Source organism: Camelus ferus, chromosome 1 (genome assembly GCF_009834535.1).
Source record: "Camelus ferus isolate YT-003-E chromosome 1, BCGSAC_Cfer_1.0, whole genome shotgun sequence".
In the NCBI taxonomy this organism is placed as follows: Eukaryota; Metazoa; Chordata; class Mammalia; order Artiodactyla; family Camelidae; genus Camelus; species Camelus ferus.
This window is the reverse complement of record NC_045696.1, coordinates 10,232,796-10,254,427: the sequence shown is the minus strand read 5'-3', so window position 1 is coordinate 10,254,427 and position 21,632 is coordinate 10,232,796. Positions and strand designations below refer to the sequence as shown.

Here is a 21,632-nt window from a genome sequence, read left to right as displayed (position 1 = left end):
AATCTTGCAGTAGCTGAATATAATATACCCTCTATGGTAAGAGGGCTGAACAGGCTGACTTAGAAACTCAGATACATATGCTTTTAGTAACTTCTTGAAGATTAAGCATTTAACAGAGTTGGAAAAAACATAAAGGAGATTATTTATGTGAGAAAAATTTTCCAGTGAGTGAAGCCTTATAAATAGTGCATAATTCCAAGGGATTTTCCTGAGAAGACGTGACCATACCTGTTTTAACTTGAACATGGGGAAAGTGCTTAGTGAATCCTGGTGATTATGTTTCTCTTTGCTTGAGAGTTCGTATATAAATACATATAAGTATTCAGCCATTTTCATTCTGAACACTGAAGCTGTGGTGCCTTCTTACATTGTCATCAATAGTGGTTGTTGGATTTTAATGAAAAGTTCTTTTCCAAAGAAATCCCAGGAGGGAGTAGGTGGGTATTTAGATTTTATAATAAGTAAAGGAGTCTTTTATTAAAGCAGGAGGAAAAAAAGTTCTGTTCTTGAAGCAGATTTCTCTTGTGAAGAGGATAATATACAACTATTTGACATCAGAGGTCTAAGCTAGTTTCTTAGAAGATTAGACTCAAAAAATATATATTGACTTTAAATCAAGTAAAACAATCCCAACATTTTAGGAAGGGGACACAATTTTGCTTCTGCTTTCCAGGGCTCTACTTTTATCCAGTAGCAATGATAAACACCTAGAGGAAATTGTTCATAATATAAAATATTTAGTTCCAGTATTTACCTGTATCTTACAAATATATTTGTAAGATTAATGTTCTATATGCCAGTGTTTGTAGAATGCTATTAGTGACATTTTATGGGAGCACTGACTTGATTTCCTGTTGGGTTGGAATACTTCATAGAGTAAAAAAAGAAAAGTTCTTTTAAATGGTCAATATTTTAACTGAATAGTATTTTTAATTTTTTTAACCTGTCTTTCATTTTAATAAATATAAATGGAATTTGTGGTTCTTTAGTTTTGAGCATAAAACATTTAGGAAAAGATCACAGATTTTACCTCAGCTTTGCTATGATCCTTAATCCCACCGATTGTTTTGCACGTGAGTGCTCTTTGACATAAGTATGAGTGGATAGCCGTGGATGGATCAACATAAATCCTTATCTTATGGAATATCAACTCATCAGACTGTGCCCTTCTGCCATAGCATCGTCTTCCTACCCAGAAGCCAACCAGCATCATCCTCAGTAAGGAGTGACTGCAGAACTCTGAGCATATTTGTGTGAATTTGATTTGTAAACTGAAATCAAAAATGTTGGAAAACATTTAAAAAATTGTCCTCATGGGCATTAATTCTTGATAATAAAGTTAGCGAAGGCTTATTGGGTAGAAGATAAAAATGTATCTCTGACATAAAATTTCCTTGGTTTACCATCAATCATAAATGTCCAGAGGTAGTTTGCCATTAAGGTCTAGTGATTGCTTACGTGTTAGGACAGTTTTTGTTTCTGGCAGCTGTTCCTGATTTGCTATTACTGAATATTTACATGTCCCAATGGAGCTAAAATTCCCTTACATTTAGAAGCTCTAAATTTTTGAAGTTTAGGAAAGCTGAGTTCTTATGGTAAGATGAAAATTTTAATTGGAAGTGAAACACATAGGTCTTGGCAGTGCTAAAATGTGTTAAGTACAGCCTTGTTATTCATTCTTCTCTCCTTAGATTCTTCTAGGTGATTAACATAGAATTTCTTTGAAACATTTCATGGGTTATCTGTTTGTTTTCTTGTTAGAATTCATTTAGATTAAATATATAAGTTAGCTAAGAGTTACATTAGAGAATTTAATGTGAAATAATTAAAAGATGATATAATTCATTTTTTAAAAGTAGTCAAGCCATATAACAACTGAGACATTCTGTATTTAATGTGGCTTTTGTTCTTGTAGGTGTCATTTTCTGTATTAACCTCCTTACATTTTATTAATTTTTGCTAAATATTTTAAAATAATGTTTTATAGGAAGGTCAGGTGCTTTTTCTTTAATTCTGTTTTCTTATAATTAAAATTTTCCTTTTATATCATCTCCTAATTTGAGATAACTGTGTAGAAAATAATTTGCGTATTACAGGGATTATTTCCCTTACCTGACTGATCACCTCTCCTAGTAATTCTCTTTTATATTCTTTCATTGACTTTATTCGAAACGCTTAAGGTAATTGTCCTATTTGTGTAAACAGTTGGGTTAACAAAGAGGGGAAGTAAATTGACTTGGAAGGACATTTTAAATGAGGAAGATACAAGTGGTACACCATTATAACTTAAGCCATGAAATGCTTGTTACCTGGTGTCAGTTACATTATGTATGTCATTATTCCTGACAACTTTTTAGGTTATAGAAGTAGTAATCTGTGTTGCTGAAGTAGGTGAAATAATTTGGACAGATTTTTATTAATGGGAAAACTGGAATTACAATTCAGGATAGTCTTTTTGATGTGGATTTCACCTTTTAGAACAAATCTTAGAGAAAGAAAGTTAAACATTTGCCCTCATAAAACCTAGAATAATACTACACATTAGGTAGAAAGTCTCTTTTGTATTAGTGGAAACAAGGCTGTTGATAGCTTGATAATAGTAACTTTCTATAAAATTTAAGATTATTTTTTCCCCCGTTTTTAACCTCAAAACTTTTAGCATCATTTTGGTACCTTTTACACATTACTGTTTTCAAGTAACATTAAAAGATAATTTTAAGACTCTAAAGCTCTTTTATATTAGTTCACTATATGTTATACACACACGCACACACACACGCGCGCACACACCACACTATATAGTCCAATATAGTAGTCACTAAGTCAGCCACTGAAAAATCAGTTCCTTAATTGCACTAGCCATATTTCAAGTGCTTATTAGCTATCTCTGTAGAAAATTCTGTTGGACAGTACTGTTCTAAAGGGTAGCTGTGGTATTTTGAGTGTTTTAATACTGATTCATAACACTTGGTTTAATCTTTGAATATTAATGCTTTGTGGATTATAGTTGGCTTTTTATTGCATATCATGAGTTACCTTGAAAACCTGGAAATGTGCTTTTTGATGCAAATTCTTGGGGATCTTTAAGAGATTAAGATGATCTTGATTGATTCTATTTTGAGTGTATTTCTTCATATTAAAAAGTTTGAATGTGAAATAGTCAAATCACTATTTGGTAACAAAGTTTTGACATGAAGTTGCAGCTCACTTGGTAAGCCTGTTGAATAAAAACTTCTATTACCTCAGGAGAAAACTAGTTGTAATTACATCTAAGGTAAATTTATATTAAATATCAACATTACTATATTAAATAAATATTATTTAAATAAATAAGTTAAAAATTCTTTTCAGAGTGAGATGTGAATTTAACGTAAAATATTACTAAGATTTGAAGTTTCATCCTGAGGAGAAATAGTAAGGTATTTAGGTTATTTGCTTCCTTAATAAAGGTTTAAAGAGGAAAATTCGAAGATTTAAAATGTCTTCAGAAGGATGAATTCACAGATAGGTATATTAATTTGTTTTCCAGTTGGAGAGAAGTAGTTTTATTCTAGAAGAGTTGGTGTTTTCAGAGCCATCATAACTACATATGGCTATTTTACAGTTGGAAATTGGGGGATCAGAGCTTGGGGTGGTGGTGGGTAGGTATATTTTCCCCAGGGTCTCCTCTGAGTTTCAACTTTTTAGAATAAAAACTTACTATTTATACCTAAACACCTTACCACTTAGATTTGTAGTTGGGTATGAAACAAAGTAATTCTGGCAAGGTTAGTTAACAGAACTTGAGATACATTTGTTGGGCCTTCAAAAATTACATTGCTGATCTTACCTGACAGTTTTCAGAAACATCTTAAGGCAGGTGAAAGAAATTTAAAATTCTGACCTGAAATATTTGGGTTCCCATTTAAAGTCCCAGCATTGTAATAGACTGGGACTATTGTAATTAGAAGTGAGAAGTGAACATACTGAATTTTTTAGTGTTTCAGTCTGGCTTTGCGTATATAAGCCCCAGAAATACTCTATAATTAGTGTGGATAATTTACAAAGTTAACTAAGAAATTAGGATCTTTTGTTAATGAGATCTGTACGCAGTCTAATAAATAATTACAGAATGAATTCAGTTTAATTTTCCTTTCATTTTAAGAAGGCAACTATATAGAAATCTGTACTTTGTGGTACCTTGTGTAAGAAAAAATTAATTTTGCTAAAGGAATATTAGATGATTCAGCAAGATAACTAAGAATGATGGAGTGTTAAGGGATTCTGAAGATAGGAAAAGGAAGATTAGTAATCCTTATGCATCAGATCTAATTATTCTCTCAGTCATATACCCTTCTCTACTATATAGGTCTTAAATATTTGTTTTTTTAATTACAATTTTTTAAAAAAAATTTTAAGGGGGAGGTAATTAAGTTTATCTATTTTTTTAATGGGGGTACTGGGGATTGAACCCAGGACCTCATGCATGCTATGTAGGCACTCTACCACTGAGCTACAGCCTCCTCACTAGGTTTTATTTTTAAAAGAAGTATTTCATACACGTTACATAAATTATAGGTAGCCTTACCTTAGCTTTCTTAGCTATTCAAAAAAAACTTTAGCTGTTAACTTATTTTACTGGCTTACTTATATTTGTCATATCTGTGCAGTACCTACTAATCATTCTTTGTATATGAATTTAGGAAAAGCTTCCCATGTCAGATAAGCATTTTCAAAAAATGAATTTTCATGGGTGAAATACTAGAATATATTAATGGGTTAAGTCATATTAGATGAATAAACAAGTATTAGGAATTGGTGAGTTGACACATCAACCTGAGCTCTTAATGTTAGAACAGAAAACATCAAATACTTACTTGATGGTTTTTTTCCTTCTGTTGTTGATTGAGCCTTCCACAGATTTGACAAATAAGGAATTTGCTCTAAAGGTTATCCTTAAAATTATTCCTGGACATTATAAAACATCTTAAAAAGTTAAGTCACCTCTGCTTAGCATAAGCTTTTTACAGATAGAATATGAGCTTTGAAAGTGAGGACCTAAGACATGTCAAACAATCTTAAGTGTTTCAATTTATGTTTTAAGTATGTACCCCCACAGAAATATTCTAACTTCTATCTTAAATGTACATAAGCTGAAAACAAAAAATTCATTTATTTATATAGTGAATATATTCTTTGAAGAAACTGAGTTCTTAAGACCAAACTGTATGAACAACTGCAGAGAGGTGAAAAGATGTGCACACGAGCAAGGGAAAGATCACTGACATGTTGGTTTTGTGCTTGCTTATTTAAGAACCTTGCTTATTGCTTCTGAAGGTTATGCTAATAAAAAGTAGGGTAAAATGAAAACTGCTAATGAGTTACAAAGTTAATAATTCAAAAAATTCTCAGTTTACTATAAATGACTGTTTTGTTAGTGAAGGCTAGAGGTTTTTCAGTTCTTCATGGAACTTTCTGGGTTTGTAATTTGATGTGAAAAAAACATGAAATCTGTCAGATTTTGGGTTGGGTTCAAGTGCTGCCTGATACTTTATAAGAATCCTTATGTATTTTCTAAGGTTATTTTATCTTTTTGAGTCTTCTCCCTACTTTACAGAATTTTGATACATAAGACTATTGTTTTTGACTTGTAGCAACTAAAGATATGAGCATTTTTCAGAATTCAGGGCGTCTACCATAATTTGAGATAATTATCTATGTTTTCTTTCTTAGCCTGTGGACATCTCTACAGCAATGAGTGAGCGGGCACTTGCTCAGAAAAGACTCAGCGAGAACGCATTTGACCTTGAAGCTATGAGCATGTTAAATCGTGCTCAGGAACGGGTATGTGGCAGTTTGAATGTCTGATAATTTCACTATCTAGAGGGTTGTTACATAAGCAAAGTCTGTGCCATGCTGTTGAGATGTAGAAACTTGAAAATCTAAAGAAATAAATCGTTTATCTTAATTAGCTAGGCTTATTTTAAGTGAGAGTAATATATAGCCCCCCAAGGCTAGTCATTTAATAACTATTGTGTACCATGGGGACAGGAGCTGTTTTCTTGAGAGAATGAAAATAGGAAAAATTACCTGCCCTCAAAGAGTTTATAATCTGGTATATAAGAATAGCTAAGTGCCCATACTGGCCCTGTGAGGTGTAGGTACTATAATGAGTTTCCATTTCCAGCTGAGGAAACAGTGTGGCTAAATGAGGCCCAAGGTCACAAAACCTAGAGTAGAGGAACTGGGATCCAAACCTAGGCAGTCTGAATCCAGAGTCTGCTTTTTAACAGTGGACAGCTGCTCCATATCCCCTTCACTTTTCTGTAGTAAATATATAGAAACAGTAAGTAAATGTACAGATAGAAAATACATTGCCTGACAATACCAGGTGTTCAGTAAATATACTTTGAATGAATGAAAGCTGATTCTTTAACGATCACAGTGTTTGGGTGACCAATTTCCTGTAAGTATTACTTTTTAAGCATATATCTTGAATTTATTATGAATTTATACTTCAAAGGTAATTAAAAATTCTGTTGTTGGCATTATTAGGATGCATTTATGAGATGTGTAAGGAGGGCAGGAATCCTTTGCCATATGAGCAGTTTTCTATGTTTTTCATGTGTCCATGTGATATTTTGAAGAATGAGTATTATAGTTGTGCTTTTTAGTTGTTAGAGATATAAAAAAATCTCAAATTTTGTTATTAATGGGATCCAGTGAACAGTTTTTGAACTGTTGATTTGGAATGTTTAGGGAAAACAATTTTAAATATGTACAGATTCAGTAATACTGTTTTTAAAAGTTGAATACTTAAGTCTGTTAGCCTTTTCAGGAAAGTAAACCATTTCATGTAGGGAATTAATACCAGTGGTATTTTAACTAGGTATGTCATTTTACTTAATTGAGGCATCTTCTTTTCTTCAGATTGATGCCTGGGCTCAGCTGAACTCCATTCCTGGCCAGTTCACAGGAAGTACAGGAGTGCAGGTTCTGACACAAGAACAGTTGGCTAATACTGGTGCCCAAGCCTGGATTAAAAAGGTACACAGCTTACGCACATACAGCAGTGTCCAAGTACAAAGTTAAAATATTTAAGAAAATGTTTAATTAAAAGTGCACCAAGAGGCCAGTGACTCTAACCAAAGTTGATGAGTAAATTTGCTATGTGTATGTACTCCAGGATGGACACTGAAGATGGACCTGATTCATGAGACAATGGCTAATGTATAAATATGGCTCAAGAGCCACTCAGTTTATGTCCTGAGTTTATTTTTTATTGTTGTTGCTGCTGGGTTTTGTGGGGGTGGTTTTTTAAACTGTGTTTTGAATGCTAACAGGGTGTCTCAAGGTGCTGTTCAGAATATTCCACAGTTCCTGTTGGACAACTAATGATTTCAAAGCAGTGGTTCTCAAATTTTTTCTCATCATGGGATACTTTATTACAGGTTTATTTTTGCTGAATCACTGCCCCCAAGAGCCCTATGCCACCTGATTTTCCATTCCTCTATTCCTGTCCTTCTTTCCCTCTTCTTTAGTGCTTGCACCCTCCTGTGAGCTCCCTTGGCCCTTATTCCGCACTCCTGTTGTGATCTCCAGCCCCAGATCCCTATGGTTGTCAGCTGTTGGTTACAGCAAGTGGTTGGGAGGCCCCAGTATTAGTCTGCATGTGGTGATCTTGCCAGGGGACTGGAAGGCTGGGGGAGGATGGCTGAAATGTGGGGTGGGCAGTGCTGAAGGGTGGTGAATTGGGCGGGATGAGGATGGGGAATACTATCTGTGGACCACCATTTAGGCCCTGGTGGCCTCTGGTGATCCACAGGCTCAATTTGAGAACCACTGATCTCATGAAAAAACAGGATATGTTAAGACCTAAATTCAAGGGAGAGGACGGACGCCTCGTGCTGTGAAGATATAGGTACTCCTCGTTTCAGATACCTGCAGTGAGACGTGTGAACTCCACCTACGGCTGCCTCGTTGGGGGAACCTTAGGTGGTTATGAAGGGCTTTCTGGAGAAATGTGTTCTTGGTGAAGGGATGTGGCTTGGTTGGATGGGTGATGGGGAAATTTGTTTCAGGAGTACTGACAGCATAGCAGTGCTGAAACTGGGAGGCTGCGTGGTCTAATGGATTGGAAAGGTTTCTTTATCCTGCTGTACTCCTGGCTCCTTTTGTGATTGTGGGCAAGTAATTCCTTGGAATTTCAGTCTCCAAGTGCCTTCTTACTGTCTTGTAGGATGGTGGTCAGTAATGTGAATGGGTACCTATAGAAAACTGCCATGAGTGCCACTGAATGAGCTGAATTTCTGAAAAAGCAGATTTTTGGTTGCTTTGAACCTTTTAATCTTGTAATATTTCCCCCTCAATTTTGATAGCATTACCTCTGGTGATCTTATTAACAAATTAATATAAAGTATATCCTCACTTTGCCTGCCGCCCCCATTTGGTGGGGGTGGAGAATAGTTAACACTAATATGTATATAGTGAGTACACTATTAGATTGATTAAAAATATTACAACTTTTAAGTAGTTTCCTAGGAGTTGGTGTTAGAAAAAAAAATGAAAATCTAGCAAAATATTTTAAGCTAATGAATTAGTTATGGACTAATATTACAGTATTTAAAATATGAAAGTGATCCATAATAGTGTTTGGAAAATGGCTTTCATCTCTTTGGGAATAGTTATAAATGTACAACTATTTCTTCAACAATTTTAATTCTTTAATACTGTTTAATGTTGAAGCTGAGTACTCCCTATCTCAGGAAGTTGGACTTGGAGCTTATTTGGGTATTTAGACATGTAATAATCAGTCATGTACATTACTTTTTAGAAACTTTAGAATGTGATTCCGTTGCCAAATGTTGGTCTTCATTTGTACACTCAAGTTCTGATGCGTAATGCTTCCAGACTTCTAAACAAAATCATGTTAACATAACTTTTACAAATTGATTCAATTGGTTCCCTGTAAACATTCCATTATTATTATTATTATTATTATTATTATTATTATTATTATTATTATTATTATTATTTTCCCAGGCTTGTAGATAGTTGACAGATTTTGAATAATTTACATCATTTAAGATGTAACTGTAATGTAAATCATCTTGGATAAATTATCAGGAGATAAAGCTGTGTTCATTCGCCCAATTTTTAAATAATTACAGAAGAAAGCAATGCTTTCAGGAAAACTTCCTTTGTGTGTTATTGAAGCATATTTGCTGCTAATTTCAATTAAGGCAGGAACATTTTACTTATAGAAATGAGCAAAAACATGGAAAAAGTCACTAGGCAATGTTAAATTTAACATTCATCTTCACTGTCAAACATCACAAAACTATACTTGTGTTCAGAAAACTTTTTCAAATGGTCATTTGGCGTTTCTTGCCTTGCTATAGCCCAACAGCCTCTTTTTATGTTAAAAACCACATGGAATGTCAACATTCTCTATATTCCTTTTTGTTGCAGTATATTCTTAGATAAAAAGCATGAGTTTTATTACTAGTAAAATTTTTTAAATGGTTATTGACTCGAACCAGTTATTTTCTGGAATGAAATGAGTTGGACATGATGTGATGAATATCATTTACTGTTGTAGTCTCATTAGATGAATTAGCTTTTTGGTGAACTGTGTACACACTGGTGTAAAGAAACATTTAAAGATATTAGAGAATGGAAGCAAAGTTGGAAACCTGGATTACTTGGGGATTTGTATTATACTCTGCACAGTTGCCCTTTTTTTTAGGAGTGTTTCCTGGAAAAGAGGGGCGGATGAACCTGGAAGTAAGTAAAAGTCATTCTAGGTGTGTAGCAACAAAGCAGTTGGTATCCAAGCATCAGCTAACTTTTCTCTTTATACATCAACACTGCATGGCCTGCACCAAATAAGGAACTGAACCAGGGGTATGTTTTTACCTCCACAGCTGCCTCCTTCCATCAGAGCACCTTGTTGAACTTAATGTCTAGTCACATGTCATTGGCATGTGTTCTCCCCAGCATATAATTAAAAATTTAGCTGGGAAAAAAATAAGCGTATACAGTATTACTACTGTGTAAAAACAAGATTTAAAAGATTTAGTATTAACTCATCAGTAGAGGAAGTGATTACTATTTCCAGAGCTACCAGAATTTTTGACTCCCTCTGTTGATAAGTTAGTAACTTTTGCTTATATTTGCTAGAGAATATAAATCTAAAATATTTAATAACAAAGGGAAATAGAACATAATTTGGAGATGTTACGTTATAAATTTTTTTTAAATAGCCATAAAGTTCAACACAATTCAGTGATTTGTTAAATGTACATCTATGTACACTCTGCCCTTTAACAAGAGGCATCATATTTTTTTTTAACATGTGAAAATAATTGACTGTTGACCATGCTAATGTATATAGCTGTGCATCTTGTGACATTAAGTGGTTTGCTGCTTTGATGGAAATTATGGTTCAGTGGGTTGGATACAAGAGAGATGACTGTTCACAGAATAACCTGTGAACTTTCACCCCTCTGTATGGAAACTTGTTTCAGGGCCAAATCCTTGTAGCTGTCTTCTTGCCCCGGTCAGTGCCAGCCCTACTATTCACAACACTGCTGCTACCGAGGCCTAGGTATGTAAACATTTAAGGAGTTTTTTTAAAAGTCTTTTAACATCCAGCTAGGTTTTAAAAGAATTCAAGTTCAGTTTGGTATAATTACAGGGTATTTTATGTGATTGTCTTCCATTTCTTACTGTGTAGATTTATTTAAGAGTTACCTTTTTGCTTCATAGGAATTTTCTAAGTAAAATATTTAAACTTGATTTATGGTAGAATGGGAAAAGAAAAACAACTTTGTTTGGTAACAGTATGCTTCCTTCAGTGTCCAAACTATTTCTAAATGATTTCTGGGCTTTATTCATTAACTAGGTACACCTGGGACAATATTATTGACTGTTTTAACATTGCCTTCTTTTTATTTTGCAAGCTAAGAAGAGATACCAGTGAACCTAAATAGTGGACGAAAACAGGAGTGTTCTGATTTTTTTTTTTTGGAGGGGGGCATGAGTGCCACTGTTTTAAAACTGTCATTCATTTGCCTTATTTGACTTTCAAAATACTGTCATGTTTATGTGAAAAAAAATTAGAACATACACACTACAGTATGTATATAAGTATAGAAGTTTTTCAATTTAATTGCTGAAACAACTATCAGATTTAGAAGTAAAATAAGATTTTCTCTTTAAAAGTTACACTGAGTTTGTAGTCAAATTCTAACTATAAAATGGGGTTATTTTACCTCTTTCTTTGGATAGGATCAGTTCTTAAGAGCAGCCCCAGTAACTGGAGGAATGGGAGCCGTTTTGATGAGAAAAATGGGCTGGAGAGAAGGAGAAGGATTAGGAAAAAACAAAGAAGGAAATAAGGAACCTATTCTAGTTGATTTTAAGACAGACCGAAAAGGTAAGTTTTTTAAGAATGTTTATCATACCTTTAACACTTGGGCTTTCATTGCTGTCATACATTTGTTTTCTGATTTCAGTGATCCTGAACTGGAGGCACTTTTTTTTTTTTAAATATCCCATGTAGTATATTTAGGAGAACTTTGATACCAAATTTCGTTTTATTTTTTCCTATCTTCTCTTTTTATATTTATTTATTTTTGGGGGGGGGTTAACTTCTTTTTATTGAGTTACAGCCATTTTACAATGTGTCAAATTCCAATGTAGAGCACAATTTTTCAGTTATACATGAACATATATATATATTCATTCTCACATTTTTTTTTTTCGCTGTGAGCTACCACAAGATCTTGTATATATTTCCCTGTGCTGTACAGTATAATCTTGTTTATCTGTTCTACATTTTGAAATCCCAGTCTGTCCCTTCCCACCACCCATATCTTCTCTGTTTTTAGTCTGCTCATTATTTTGTTTGTTTTTGGGGGGGTGGGGAGATAATTAGGTTTATTTATTTTTAAAGGAGGTACTGGGGATTGAACCCAGAACCTCATGCGTGCTAAGCATGCGCTCTGCCACTGAGCTGTACCTCCTCCCTAGAGACACTTAACGATATATGTACAGCTCCTTGTTAAGAAAACAAAAGTTTAACCCATTTCAGACACTACATAAAAAAAGATGGAAACACTAATTTGAAATTAAAAGGCAACTTTTATGTGAATATATAATTAAATTTTAAGTTTGATATGTTTAGAAAATGAAATTCCATTTTGTTGTCTTGACAGGGAGCATATGCTTGCCTTTGTTTCTAGAATTTTATTTTATTTATTTATTTATTTATTGGATTTATTTTTTCATTTTCAGTTATTTTACCCGATATATTCTCCTTATTTCCTGTTAGAGTGCTCTTTAGTCTTCACTTTATAAGCCCTTTTTGCATGTCCTTTTTCAAGCTTAGTAATTGAGTTCTCTATCCTGGGGCTAGAGTAGTAGACCCCCTGCTGACAACAGTGCTACCACTTCTTGTTGCATTTCTTCCCTTGGAATAATGTCCAGTGTAGTTTCTTGGGGCTGCCAGCTCAATGTGATTTTAATAGCTTGTTTATGCCTGATTTTTAAAAACTGGAAAAATTTAAATGAATTTATTTTCCTGATCTTCGTAATTAGATCGAAAGTTAAGTTGAAGTTAATGTAATTAAATTGTCTTAATGAATTTGGAAACCAACTAGCTCTGACTGAATTACGTGTTTTAAAAATGTTTTGCATCAGAATTTCTACATTGTCATCCACATAAGAATACTGTGTTAACACAACGATTAGAATTTTATTCCAAATTGGAGGGAATTTATTATAATTCTGCTAATCAAAAATAAGCTGGAAATAACCTAAGAATCATTGTATACTATAGCATTAATTCAGATTAAGTTTGAAAAAGACATTGTACTGATTGTCACATTGTCATTATACTACTTAATACAAGTTGAATAGATTCTTTGTGTCATGAAAGGTGGTTTATTGAAAGAAAACATCTGTGGATGCACTGCATAATTCCAGGGAGTAGTCCTTTTGGAATTATGCAACGTGACCTGGGTTTAGGAAAACATAGTGGCAGAATTGACAAATAACTAGTTGAAGAATTCCCCCTAGGATAAATGGAAAACATTGGTTTTAGATAGTAATATAGCTGAACCCCTTTGGAAAAATGAGGCTGTGAAGTCAGAAAGGGCTTGTTTGCTGGGGAAAAATTGGACCCAGTTATCCATGAGAAAACTTTTCTCACTTTTTTACTTTGTTTTGGCCTAAAGTCCTTGTCCCTTGGGGAACATACTAAAGTGAGCATCTTTTTTTAAGGAATGGGAAACCTTTAGAAATCATTTGCAGATATCGACTATGTTAAACTTACAGGGAAACATCTGGAGTTAATTATGGCAATTTATGTATGTAGTCATATATTCTAGTATTTTCTGAACATTTTAATTTTATACAATTTTCTAATACTAAGACATGACTACGTATAGATTTGTATATTGAAACAGCAAAACAAGTCAAGATTTAAACAGAAATTAAGGGTAGTGGGAGTTGAATATTTTTAAATGATGCTTTGAAATTTATTCAGTGAACATAATTTGTTTTTGTTTTAAGGTCTTGTTGCTGTAGGAGAAAGAGCACAAAAGAGGTCTGGGAACTTCTCGGCTGCAATGAAAGATCTGTCAGGTGAGAGTGTGCTTTTGAGTTTTCTCTTGCCCCACCCTCTCCTTGAATTTATAATTTGTTGCCACAGATGTAGAAATAATTAGTAACTTTTTTTTCTTTCTCTGTAGGCAAACATCCTGTGTCTGCCTTGATGGAAATCTGTAATAAGAGAAGGTGGCAACCACCTGAATTTCTCTTGGTCCATGATAGTGGCCCTGATCATCGCAAACATTTTCTCTTTAGGGTAAATATGAATTTCTGCATTAATTGTATACAGTTATTAATTTGATGACTTAATGTTAGAGGGTAAGGGATTAGCATTATACGATCACAGGATTAATGTGTTATGGGTTGGGAGTATGTTTATATGTGGGTATAGTAGTGGAATTTTTAAACATTTAAATATGCTTTAATATGACCTGTTGATATATTTTTTAAATGTTGGAGGGACAGAGGTGGGCAAAATCTGGTGAACGGTTTGTTGCCCTTTTCCAGTGGAACCCGGGGAAATAATTTAGTTTTTATCAGGTTTTTTTCCCCCCTTCAGTTTGGAGACCTGCTCTTAATTTGCAGTCCCTTTTCTCAAATGATTTGCTTCTTTCTGGGTTGAGATTAGTTTGACTTACATAGTATGGGGTTTTAGATTTTTATAAAGTATTTTTCTAGCATTTAGTGAAAAAAAAATACAAACCTAATAGATATTAAAGTTTGATGCTGTTCCTTGTATGTTTTTCTTGAATAGGTATTGAGAAATGGAAGCCCTTACCAGCCCAATTGTATGTTTTTCTTGAATAGGTATTGATAAATGGAAGCGCTTACCAGCCCAGCTTTGCCAGCCCTAATAAGAAGCATGCTAAAGCCACAGCAGCTACTGTGGTTCTTCAAGCAATGGGCCTTGTACCAAAGGACCTCATGGCTAATGCCACTTGCTTCAGGAGTGCCTCACGTAGATAGATTGAGGTTTTATATTAATCATTTCAGATAATTTTACTCTGCATCAAAATGTATTTCCTCTTTAATGTTGTAAATATTTGGCAATTTAAGACATTGTGTAAAAAGCAATCTGTACAAACATCTCCAGGCTTTGATTTTTGTACCATGGAAATTGTATTTAACCATACAGGGTTTTGGTATGTTTATATTGTTTACCTTAGTGATGTATTTGTTTAAGTGGCTAACATCCAAACGATTGTTTGAAGGCATCCGTAATCTTCAGTGTGGAATGTTAAATAACGCTTTTATACTGTATTTTGTACTATGATGTAACTCCCCTTCCTTACGGCTAGGCTGCTGTAACACTTGCCTGTAATCAGTGAAGGGCTGTGCACCTTGTACTAGTTCACAATGGGTTCTGCTGGACAGATACTGGGCCAGTGTTATTGAGGTAATCAAGCAAGATCTGTTCCACAGGGCTAATGCCACCGTGTCCCCTTTAAAATTTTGTAGAGGTTATAAAAAGAAAGTGGTTTGTTGTGTGATGATCAGCACTAAGTCCTGCGTTTCTGTCAAAGCCACCTGGGCCATGAATGAGAAGGGAGTCAAAATGAAGTCTGACTAGAATTCTGCAGAGGCCAAGTACATTTAGTATGGCATTGAGTTGTGATATAGTTTTACTTTGATGTGCATTTTGAATTTCAGCTACACCTAGATAGACGTAAAATGATAATTAAAATGCTGTAACCAACTTATCTAATAAAATCGGCACCCAGCCACTATTTTGTTGACTATGAGAAAGTTTAAGTTTATGTTAATTTTTAGGGTCTGATAGAATATTTCATGTGTATTACAGTGGTATCCATATGCTATGTCTCTAAACTTTATTTTCAAAAGCTTAAGGCCCAAATATAAACTTCTCTGGAATAAATGTGGTGGTTTATTTTCTGAATTGCAAAGTGAACACATACTTCTTCACTACTGTTACTTCTTTACCCAATGTTTTGATTTCTAAGTGCTTTTATTTAAGAAAGTTTGAATTACACACACACACACACACACACACACACACAAATGCCTACAAGAAAATATTAAATACTACCTTGTCACGACAGCTGAGCATACTTTACAACTCAATACTGTTCTATGTGGAATACAAAATACTCTTATCTGAATTAACGTACATTAAAACAAACTTTTAAACAGGTAGGAACTAAACAACTAGGTGGTAGCAGCAGTCAGCTTGGTAGCTGTGTCTACATTTGTTTTCTCCCTCTGTACAGCTAGAACTGGCTGGTAATCCTAAGTGAACTGTTAAAGATTTGCCCTGATGCTATTAGTCACAATGCCGTAACTGGTCCTAAGCCTCAATTTCCACTTGCAAGGAAACACTCAAGTTTTCTACCCATTTTATAATCACGTTATATGGATCTAGAATTTTCATTCAAGTTATTTAAACTTCTTAAAAAGTTCATCTTCGTATCTGACTAATCAAAATAGTAAAAACAGTATGTTGATTTTAAAACCTTAATCCTTCTGCTTACTGCATGTAATAAAAATTACTATAAAAGGTTAATGTTTATAAACACTTGAATACTTAAAAAGCTATATTCCTGTTAACTTCCAAAGTGAACTTTAAAGCCAAAGGAATAAGGATCTTGAATTTCTTTGCTAGAAGGCTTTTTTCCTCAAAAGACTCCTGTTAGGCTTACTTTGGTGTTCAGGATCTCCAACTATAAATGTAGTCACTCATTTCCACATGCCGTAAAGATGATTTCCCCAGTGTTGGTGTTTGACTAAGTTGGTTCAGAGTCTTAGGGTGCAATCCACAGTTAGCAAGCTCCTCATGAACAGCCTCCTGTGGAAATTTGAATGCAACTTAATTAAAAGCACGTCAGTCTTTGAACACTGAAGAGTTTAAGTAGCAAACTGATAAAACGGACAATTTAAGAGTCTTTCATAAACTCTAAATAAAAAACTACGTATGTCCAAAGTTTTTAAAAGGCAAACATGGTTAAATAAACACCCACAATTTATAGTAAAGGAGCCAGGCACTATTAAGTTTTGGATCTCAGAGGACAATGAAAAGAACTGGGAAGTTTCTTAGTCAATGTTGAATACATCAGCCTGAATTCATAAAATTTATCTCACAAAAAACTCAGTCTTTATCCCTTCCTCTTAGTAACTAGTGATAATAGTAAGTAGTACAGTTTAATAACTTGAAACGCCCCATTTTGGCTTATAAATCGCTTATTTCCTCCATCCAGCTTGAGGAAACGGCAGACGATCTGCTCACAGCAGTCTCACCTTATCTAGTACTTCATCCATTGGTGGGCAGATATTAAACACAGCAGTTGGCTCGTGTGTATACAGTCCTGCAGAAAATGACCCACTCTGTGAAGATCTGAGGAGCATGGTCATGGAATGTAGAGAATGAGGCATGACAGGACCTGTAATTTCCAAACTAAATTGATCTTTGTATCCAGAAAGAGCTTGTGTCTTCACATTTACACTGCGTGCCTTCAAAAAAATTTAAAGAAAATCATGGTCACCATCTTTCAAGATTTTGTCCCTAGCTAAAATGTGTTCCATAACTTCTCTCATCTGGGTTTTCTTCTCTAATAGTTATGAAACAAAAGTAGTTCATAAGCCGTCAAAAGAATGTTACACCAGTAAAAAATGTTAAGTAATTCTCAGCTTCCAGAATCCTCTTCTCCAAATTATGAGATTGTCAATTTAAGTATTAATTCTAGAGAACAGTTTCTTAATATGGTATTCTTTCTGACTTATGAGTATAGTTTCAATACAGAATATTGGGAAACTAAAAATTCAATTGTGTTACTACTATATTCAGTATACATTTTTTATTTACATGTGTAATTTTTTCAATAATTTGGATATATAGTTATTCTTTTCACTTATCCATGATCCAGTTTTTGAGACATCCTGTAATTTTACGTAACATTCTTGGCTCTGTTCATTTACTGGTTAAGAAATGAGACAAAATGAGATTAAACAACTTTTTCTTACGGCAATAATTCAAGTATAACATTTCATATAATTAATATATTTTCATTTAATTGCTCTGATAGAACTTTATACCAAGGAATTTTTTTACTGGGAGGAAAGCAAAAAACAATTTGTACCATGTAGATATTAGGAGTTATTAAAAACACATAAAGAATTTATCCTATCAAAACAAAAAGTATGACTTTAAAAGCTAGATATTAGTGTAGAATTTCCTTTGTTTTCTTTTTATTACCTTAAGCATTTGCATTGTGGCACCCCGGAAAGCTACTGGGGACAGGAGAGTTGGTGGAAGTCCTGCCTGTGGACCTGAGGTAGCAATTAAACTCTTAGAGTTGATCAAAAAATTTAGCAATGTAAAGGTGTTCAATCCCTTTACCAACACAACAGACTCAGGTCTGTGATCCATTTGTATTTCGTGTTTTTCTTTACGCCTGAAGATGACAATCAAGGAAATTGCAAATGCAAATCCCATGCCAATAGGAAAAGCAGTTATCTTGATCCTGAATCACCTGAAACCATTTTCCCCATTCCAAACTGGAACTGCTCTAGCTAATCCTCTTCACTGCAATTATAAGGCATCTATTTAAATCAAAATGATTTCCTTTGACTGTCTAAATTTGCTAGAAATTGATACCTAAAAAAACTAATTTCTTTTCTAGTCAAAAATATGTTCTATTCCCTCCCTACATTTAACCAAAATGGAACATTTTCACTTAAAAAAAGTTAAATAATTTAGGGTTTATTGGTCCTTAGGGCTTTTTTCTTTTTTGTTTAAGGATTTTTTTTTAGTGTCATGATGGAGAATCAGTTTTAATAGGATCTTAAAGATAATTTAAGATTATAGTCAAAAAAAACTGCCACTAACTTAATTCAATGAAAATCAATTCCAGTTAACAGCAAATGAAAGGATACAACTTGATAGAAAGTACGTCTGGTTTTTTGATTCTATCTTGCACACCCATCTCCTCTAGCCAGGAAAAACTTTCTTCTTCATCCTCATCGCTGACTGCTTGCTCCCTAGGAAATTGCTACAGTCAGTTACGGTTCCCATTTCATAACGCTGTTTCCTCTATAAAACTATTGCACTGAACCCCTAAGTCACCACATGATGTGAAAGGTTCTCTTAATCACATACTCATGTCCCAAGCTTGTTTCAGATGCTTTCTTCTTCTCATGGCAATTTTCTTTTATTAAAGGCAGAGAAAATTCAATACCTACATGAGAAAAGAAAAATGTAACTGAGTTTTCTTTGATATAATCTAAAAGAATTCAATAGGTGTGCCCAACTTGTAGAGTATGATATCCGAAAATGAGGTTTTACACTTGAACGGTTAAGACAGTACTTTTCAAGCTTTTTTGACAGCAGCTCACAACACACACATCCTTGAAACAAAAGGTTCAGGAAACAACACGTACTCTCACTACATCTGGTACTCCTCCATCAACTATATTCTACTCTATTTCATTTATTTTAAACTGTGCTGAATAAGCCCACTACATAGATTTCATGATCCACTAATGGGTTGACCCAGCCTTAAAATCATGATTAAAAGGTGGTAGGTTAATTTGTACTGCAAAAGAATTTCTACAGAACATATCCAGATTGAGACTTTTCAGTTCAATATATGTTTAGAGATCAGAGAAGGGAACACCACTAACATAAAGCCATGTGCAGTGGACTGCTTAATTACATGCTGGAGAAAAATAAAAAATGAAGAAATAAAGTAATTAATTAGATAAAACTGGTAAAAGAGAATTCAAAAGACAGTTCAAATTTTAGCTTTTAAGGAAACTTTACTGTATGGTGTGGTATTCTCACTTAAACCTGTAGTTTTACCTTCGTTTTTCATAGCTTCTCTTATACCTCTGGTCGTAGGAGATACGAGAGCTGTGATTACATCATTTCCAGCTAATCCTGCTGCACGGAACAGGACAGTAAACTGATAGGTACAAACGTAGAAAAAGGGGCAAAGTCTTGTCTTCAGCAGATTATATAGAGAAGTAAAGCTCACAGACCTATGAAGCAAAAAATTTTTCTTTAGGTACCATTAAACACTTAACTCAACACCTACTATTTAATCTTGTATAGTTTAATTTGATACTCACCTGATTTAAAACACAAATATTACAGATAATGGTTTGAATTTTTGCCATGACACACAACCTGGCTTTTTAAAGAACTGAAATTGGTCATGGGACTCATTGATGACTTCTAAATAAATAGTGTTCACCATTTAAACACTAGCCATTTTTTCTTTCAACAAAACTTACTTAATAAGTGGTTGCTGACTTTTAATAAGCAGCTTCTACTGATGAGAAAGAAAGCAGCCACTGATAAGAAGTAACATTTAAGATTATGTCTCTAAAATAGATAAACAAGTTTATACTGTATATATAGCACAGGGAACTATATTCAATATCTTATAGTAACTTACGGTGAAAAAGAGTAAGAAAACAAATACATGTACATTCATGTATGACTAAAGCATTATGCTGTTCACCAAAAATTGAGAAAACATTGTAAACTAACTATACTTCAATAAAAAAATATATATACAAAAAAAAAAATTAGAAAGTAATGCTGAAGTAGAATACTATTCAGCAATAAAAAGAAACCTAATTATACATGACACCATATGGATGAGCTTCAAAACCATTATTCTAAGGGAAAGAACTCAGAACACTACATTTATATACAATGTCTAGAAAAGGCAAATCTACTGATACAGAAATAAATCAGTGGTCATTTGGGGCTAGGAGTGGGATCAGGAATTAATGCAAATGGGCATGAGAAAACTTTCTGGGATGAGGTAAACGATCTAAAACTTAGCAATGGTTGTACAACGATATAAATTTACTAAAAGGCATTTAATTGTACACTTAGAAGAGTCTGTGTACATTAAGTTATTCTTCAATAAAGAGGTTTTCTGTATGTTAAAAAAATTATGTCTCTATATACTTATCGAACACATATATATTCCACAACTGCATAAAGAGTGAATAAGAGCTAAAAAAGTAAACAGTTTAAATCTTGGTTATTAACAGTTTAAATAATTCAGAAGGACATAGAAATCCTTCTACCACTTTACATTTCCACATCATAAAATAAGGTGAGAATACTGCTAAAATGAAAATTCGCTACTGGGTTGTACAAGTTTTTACTAATCTTACCAGTCACTCATTAAATTGTGTTGCAGGGTTTCATCATTCGACCATGGGTTTGTCTTTCCAGCCATTCTTCTGTCCGCTCCAATACGAGGGAACAGTGGTAGCCAAGAAAAGGCAGGGTGGAGCCAATAGATAAGGCTCTGCTGGAAGGCACAACGGAGCTCAGTGCAGAGTTTGGGATCCTAAAATCCAGACAAAACGTTGGACAGTTTTTGCCCCATTAAAAGTAGAGAATTTAATTAAAAAGACACTGAATATACTAAACACATTCTCAGAATCTTTACTGCTTCCTATAGGAAAGTGTTAGTAACTGTTACAGGGGCTAAAATGTAGTTTATTATTGTTTAGGAAAACCTTATCTGCCAGCAATTACAATCTGTTAAACCACATATTAGAAGGAACACTCAGACACAGATGGGAACATTCGCCTGTCTCTACCACCCTTGAGAACAGTAACTATCTCTACCACGAGAGCAGGGGTGTGTGTGGGGATGCATGTGTAGGAAACACTATGTTCAACCTCCTTCCCTCACAAACGGTTCCAAAAGTAGCCAGTAAAAATGATGTGAATCACAAATCATCCAGATCTATTTGTCGAAAAAGACAGGCCTCTTTTAGGTAATCTCTTATAACCTGGTTTGAGTTGATGAGCTCCTTGAAAGTAATGCAATTACATTTCTCTAAAATCATTCCAGAACTCATTATTAACTCTACTGAATTTAAAACAGACCATCACCCTAATGGCAAGAATTAGTGCATTTAAAAAACAGAGTATATATTACGTGAAAAAAATCAGTAAAATAACCAATCTGCCTTGGCAATCCTACTCAACTGCTTTTCATTTCTTTTCCTTACATTTTCTTTCTCAAAAAGCCTTAGAAAAGAATGATTAG

The 21,632-nt window shown here is 34.0% G+C and overlaps 2 protein-coding genes across 5 annotated transcripts in view; one reads left to right on the top strand and one right to left on the bottom strand.

Annotated features, from left to right (window-relative positions):
* Window positions 1–15,468, top strand: part of SON (SON DNA and RNA binding protein) — a 32,143-nt gene extending 16,675 nt beyond the window's left edge. The window contains 8 exon segments of the mRNA XM_032472495.1: window positions 5,713–5,823; window positions 6,910–7,026; window positions 11,272–11,419; window positions 13,558–13,629; window positions 13,737–13,852; window positions 14,404–14,532; window positions 14,534–14,590; window positions 14,593–15,468. Of these exon segments, the coding sequence (XP_032328386.1) occupies window positions 5,713–5,823; window positions 6,910–7,026; window positions 11,272–11,419; window positions 13,558–13,629; window positions 13,737–13,852; window positions 14,404–14,532; window positions 14,534–14,590; window positions 14,593–14,778 (936 nt within the window). The 3' untranslated portion in view covers window positions 14,779–15,468.
* DONSON (DNA replication fork stabilization factor DONSON) overlaps window positions 1–21,632 on the bottom strand; it is a 37,647-nt gene that overhangs the window by 12,854 nt on the left and 3,161 nt on the right. Inside the window, exons 4-11 of one of the 4 annotated variants that reach the window (XM_032472872.1) lie at window positions 20,743–20,921; window positions 19,409–19,587; window positions 18,707–18,785; window positions 18,484–18,588; window positions 17,804–18,002; window positions 16,849–17,061; window positions 16,254–16,399; window positions 1,037–1,271 (exon numbers count right to left, since the gene is read on the bottom strand). In XM_032472872.1, coding sequence (XP_032328763.1) covers window positions 16,262–16,399; window positions 16,849–17,061; window positions 17,804–18,002; window positions 18,484–18,588; window positions 18,707–18,785; window positions 19,409–19,587; window positions 20,743–20,921 — 1,092 coding nt within the window. In that variant the 3' untranslated portion in view covers window positions 1,037–1,271; window positions 16,254–16,261. Of the gene's footprint in view, window positions 1–1,036; window positions 1,272–15,543; window positions 16,400–16,848; window positions 17,062–17,803; window positions 18,003–18,483; window positions 18,589–18,706; window positions 18,786–19,408; window positions 19,588–20,742; window positions 20,922–21,632 lie in introns of those variants that run through there. The other 3 variants (XM_032472806.1, XM_032472765.1, XM_032472920.1) reach the window with 3 other exon arrangements.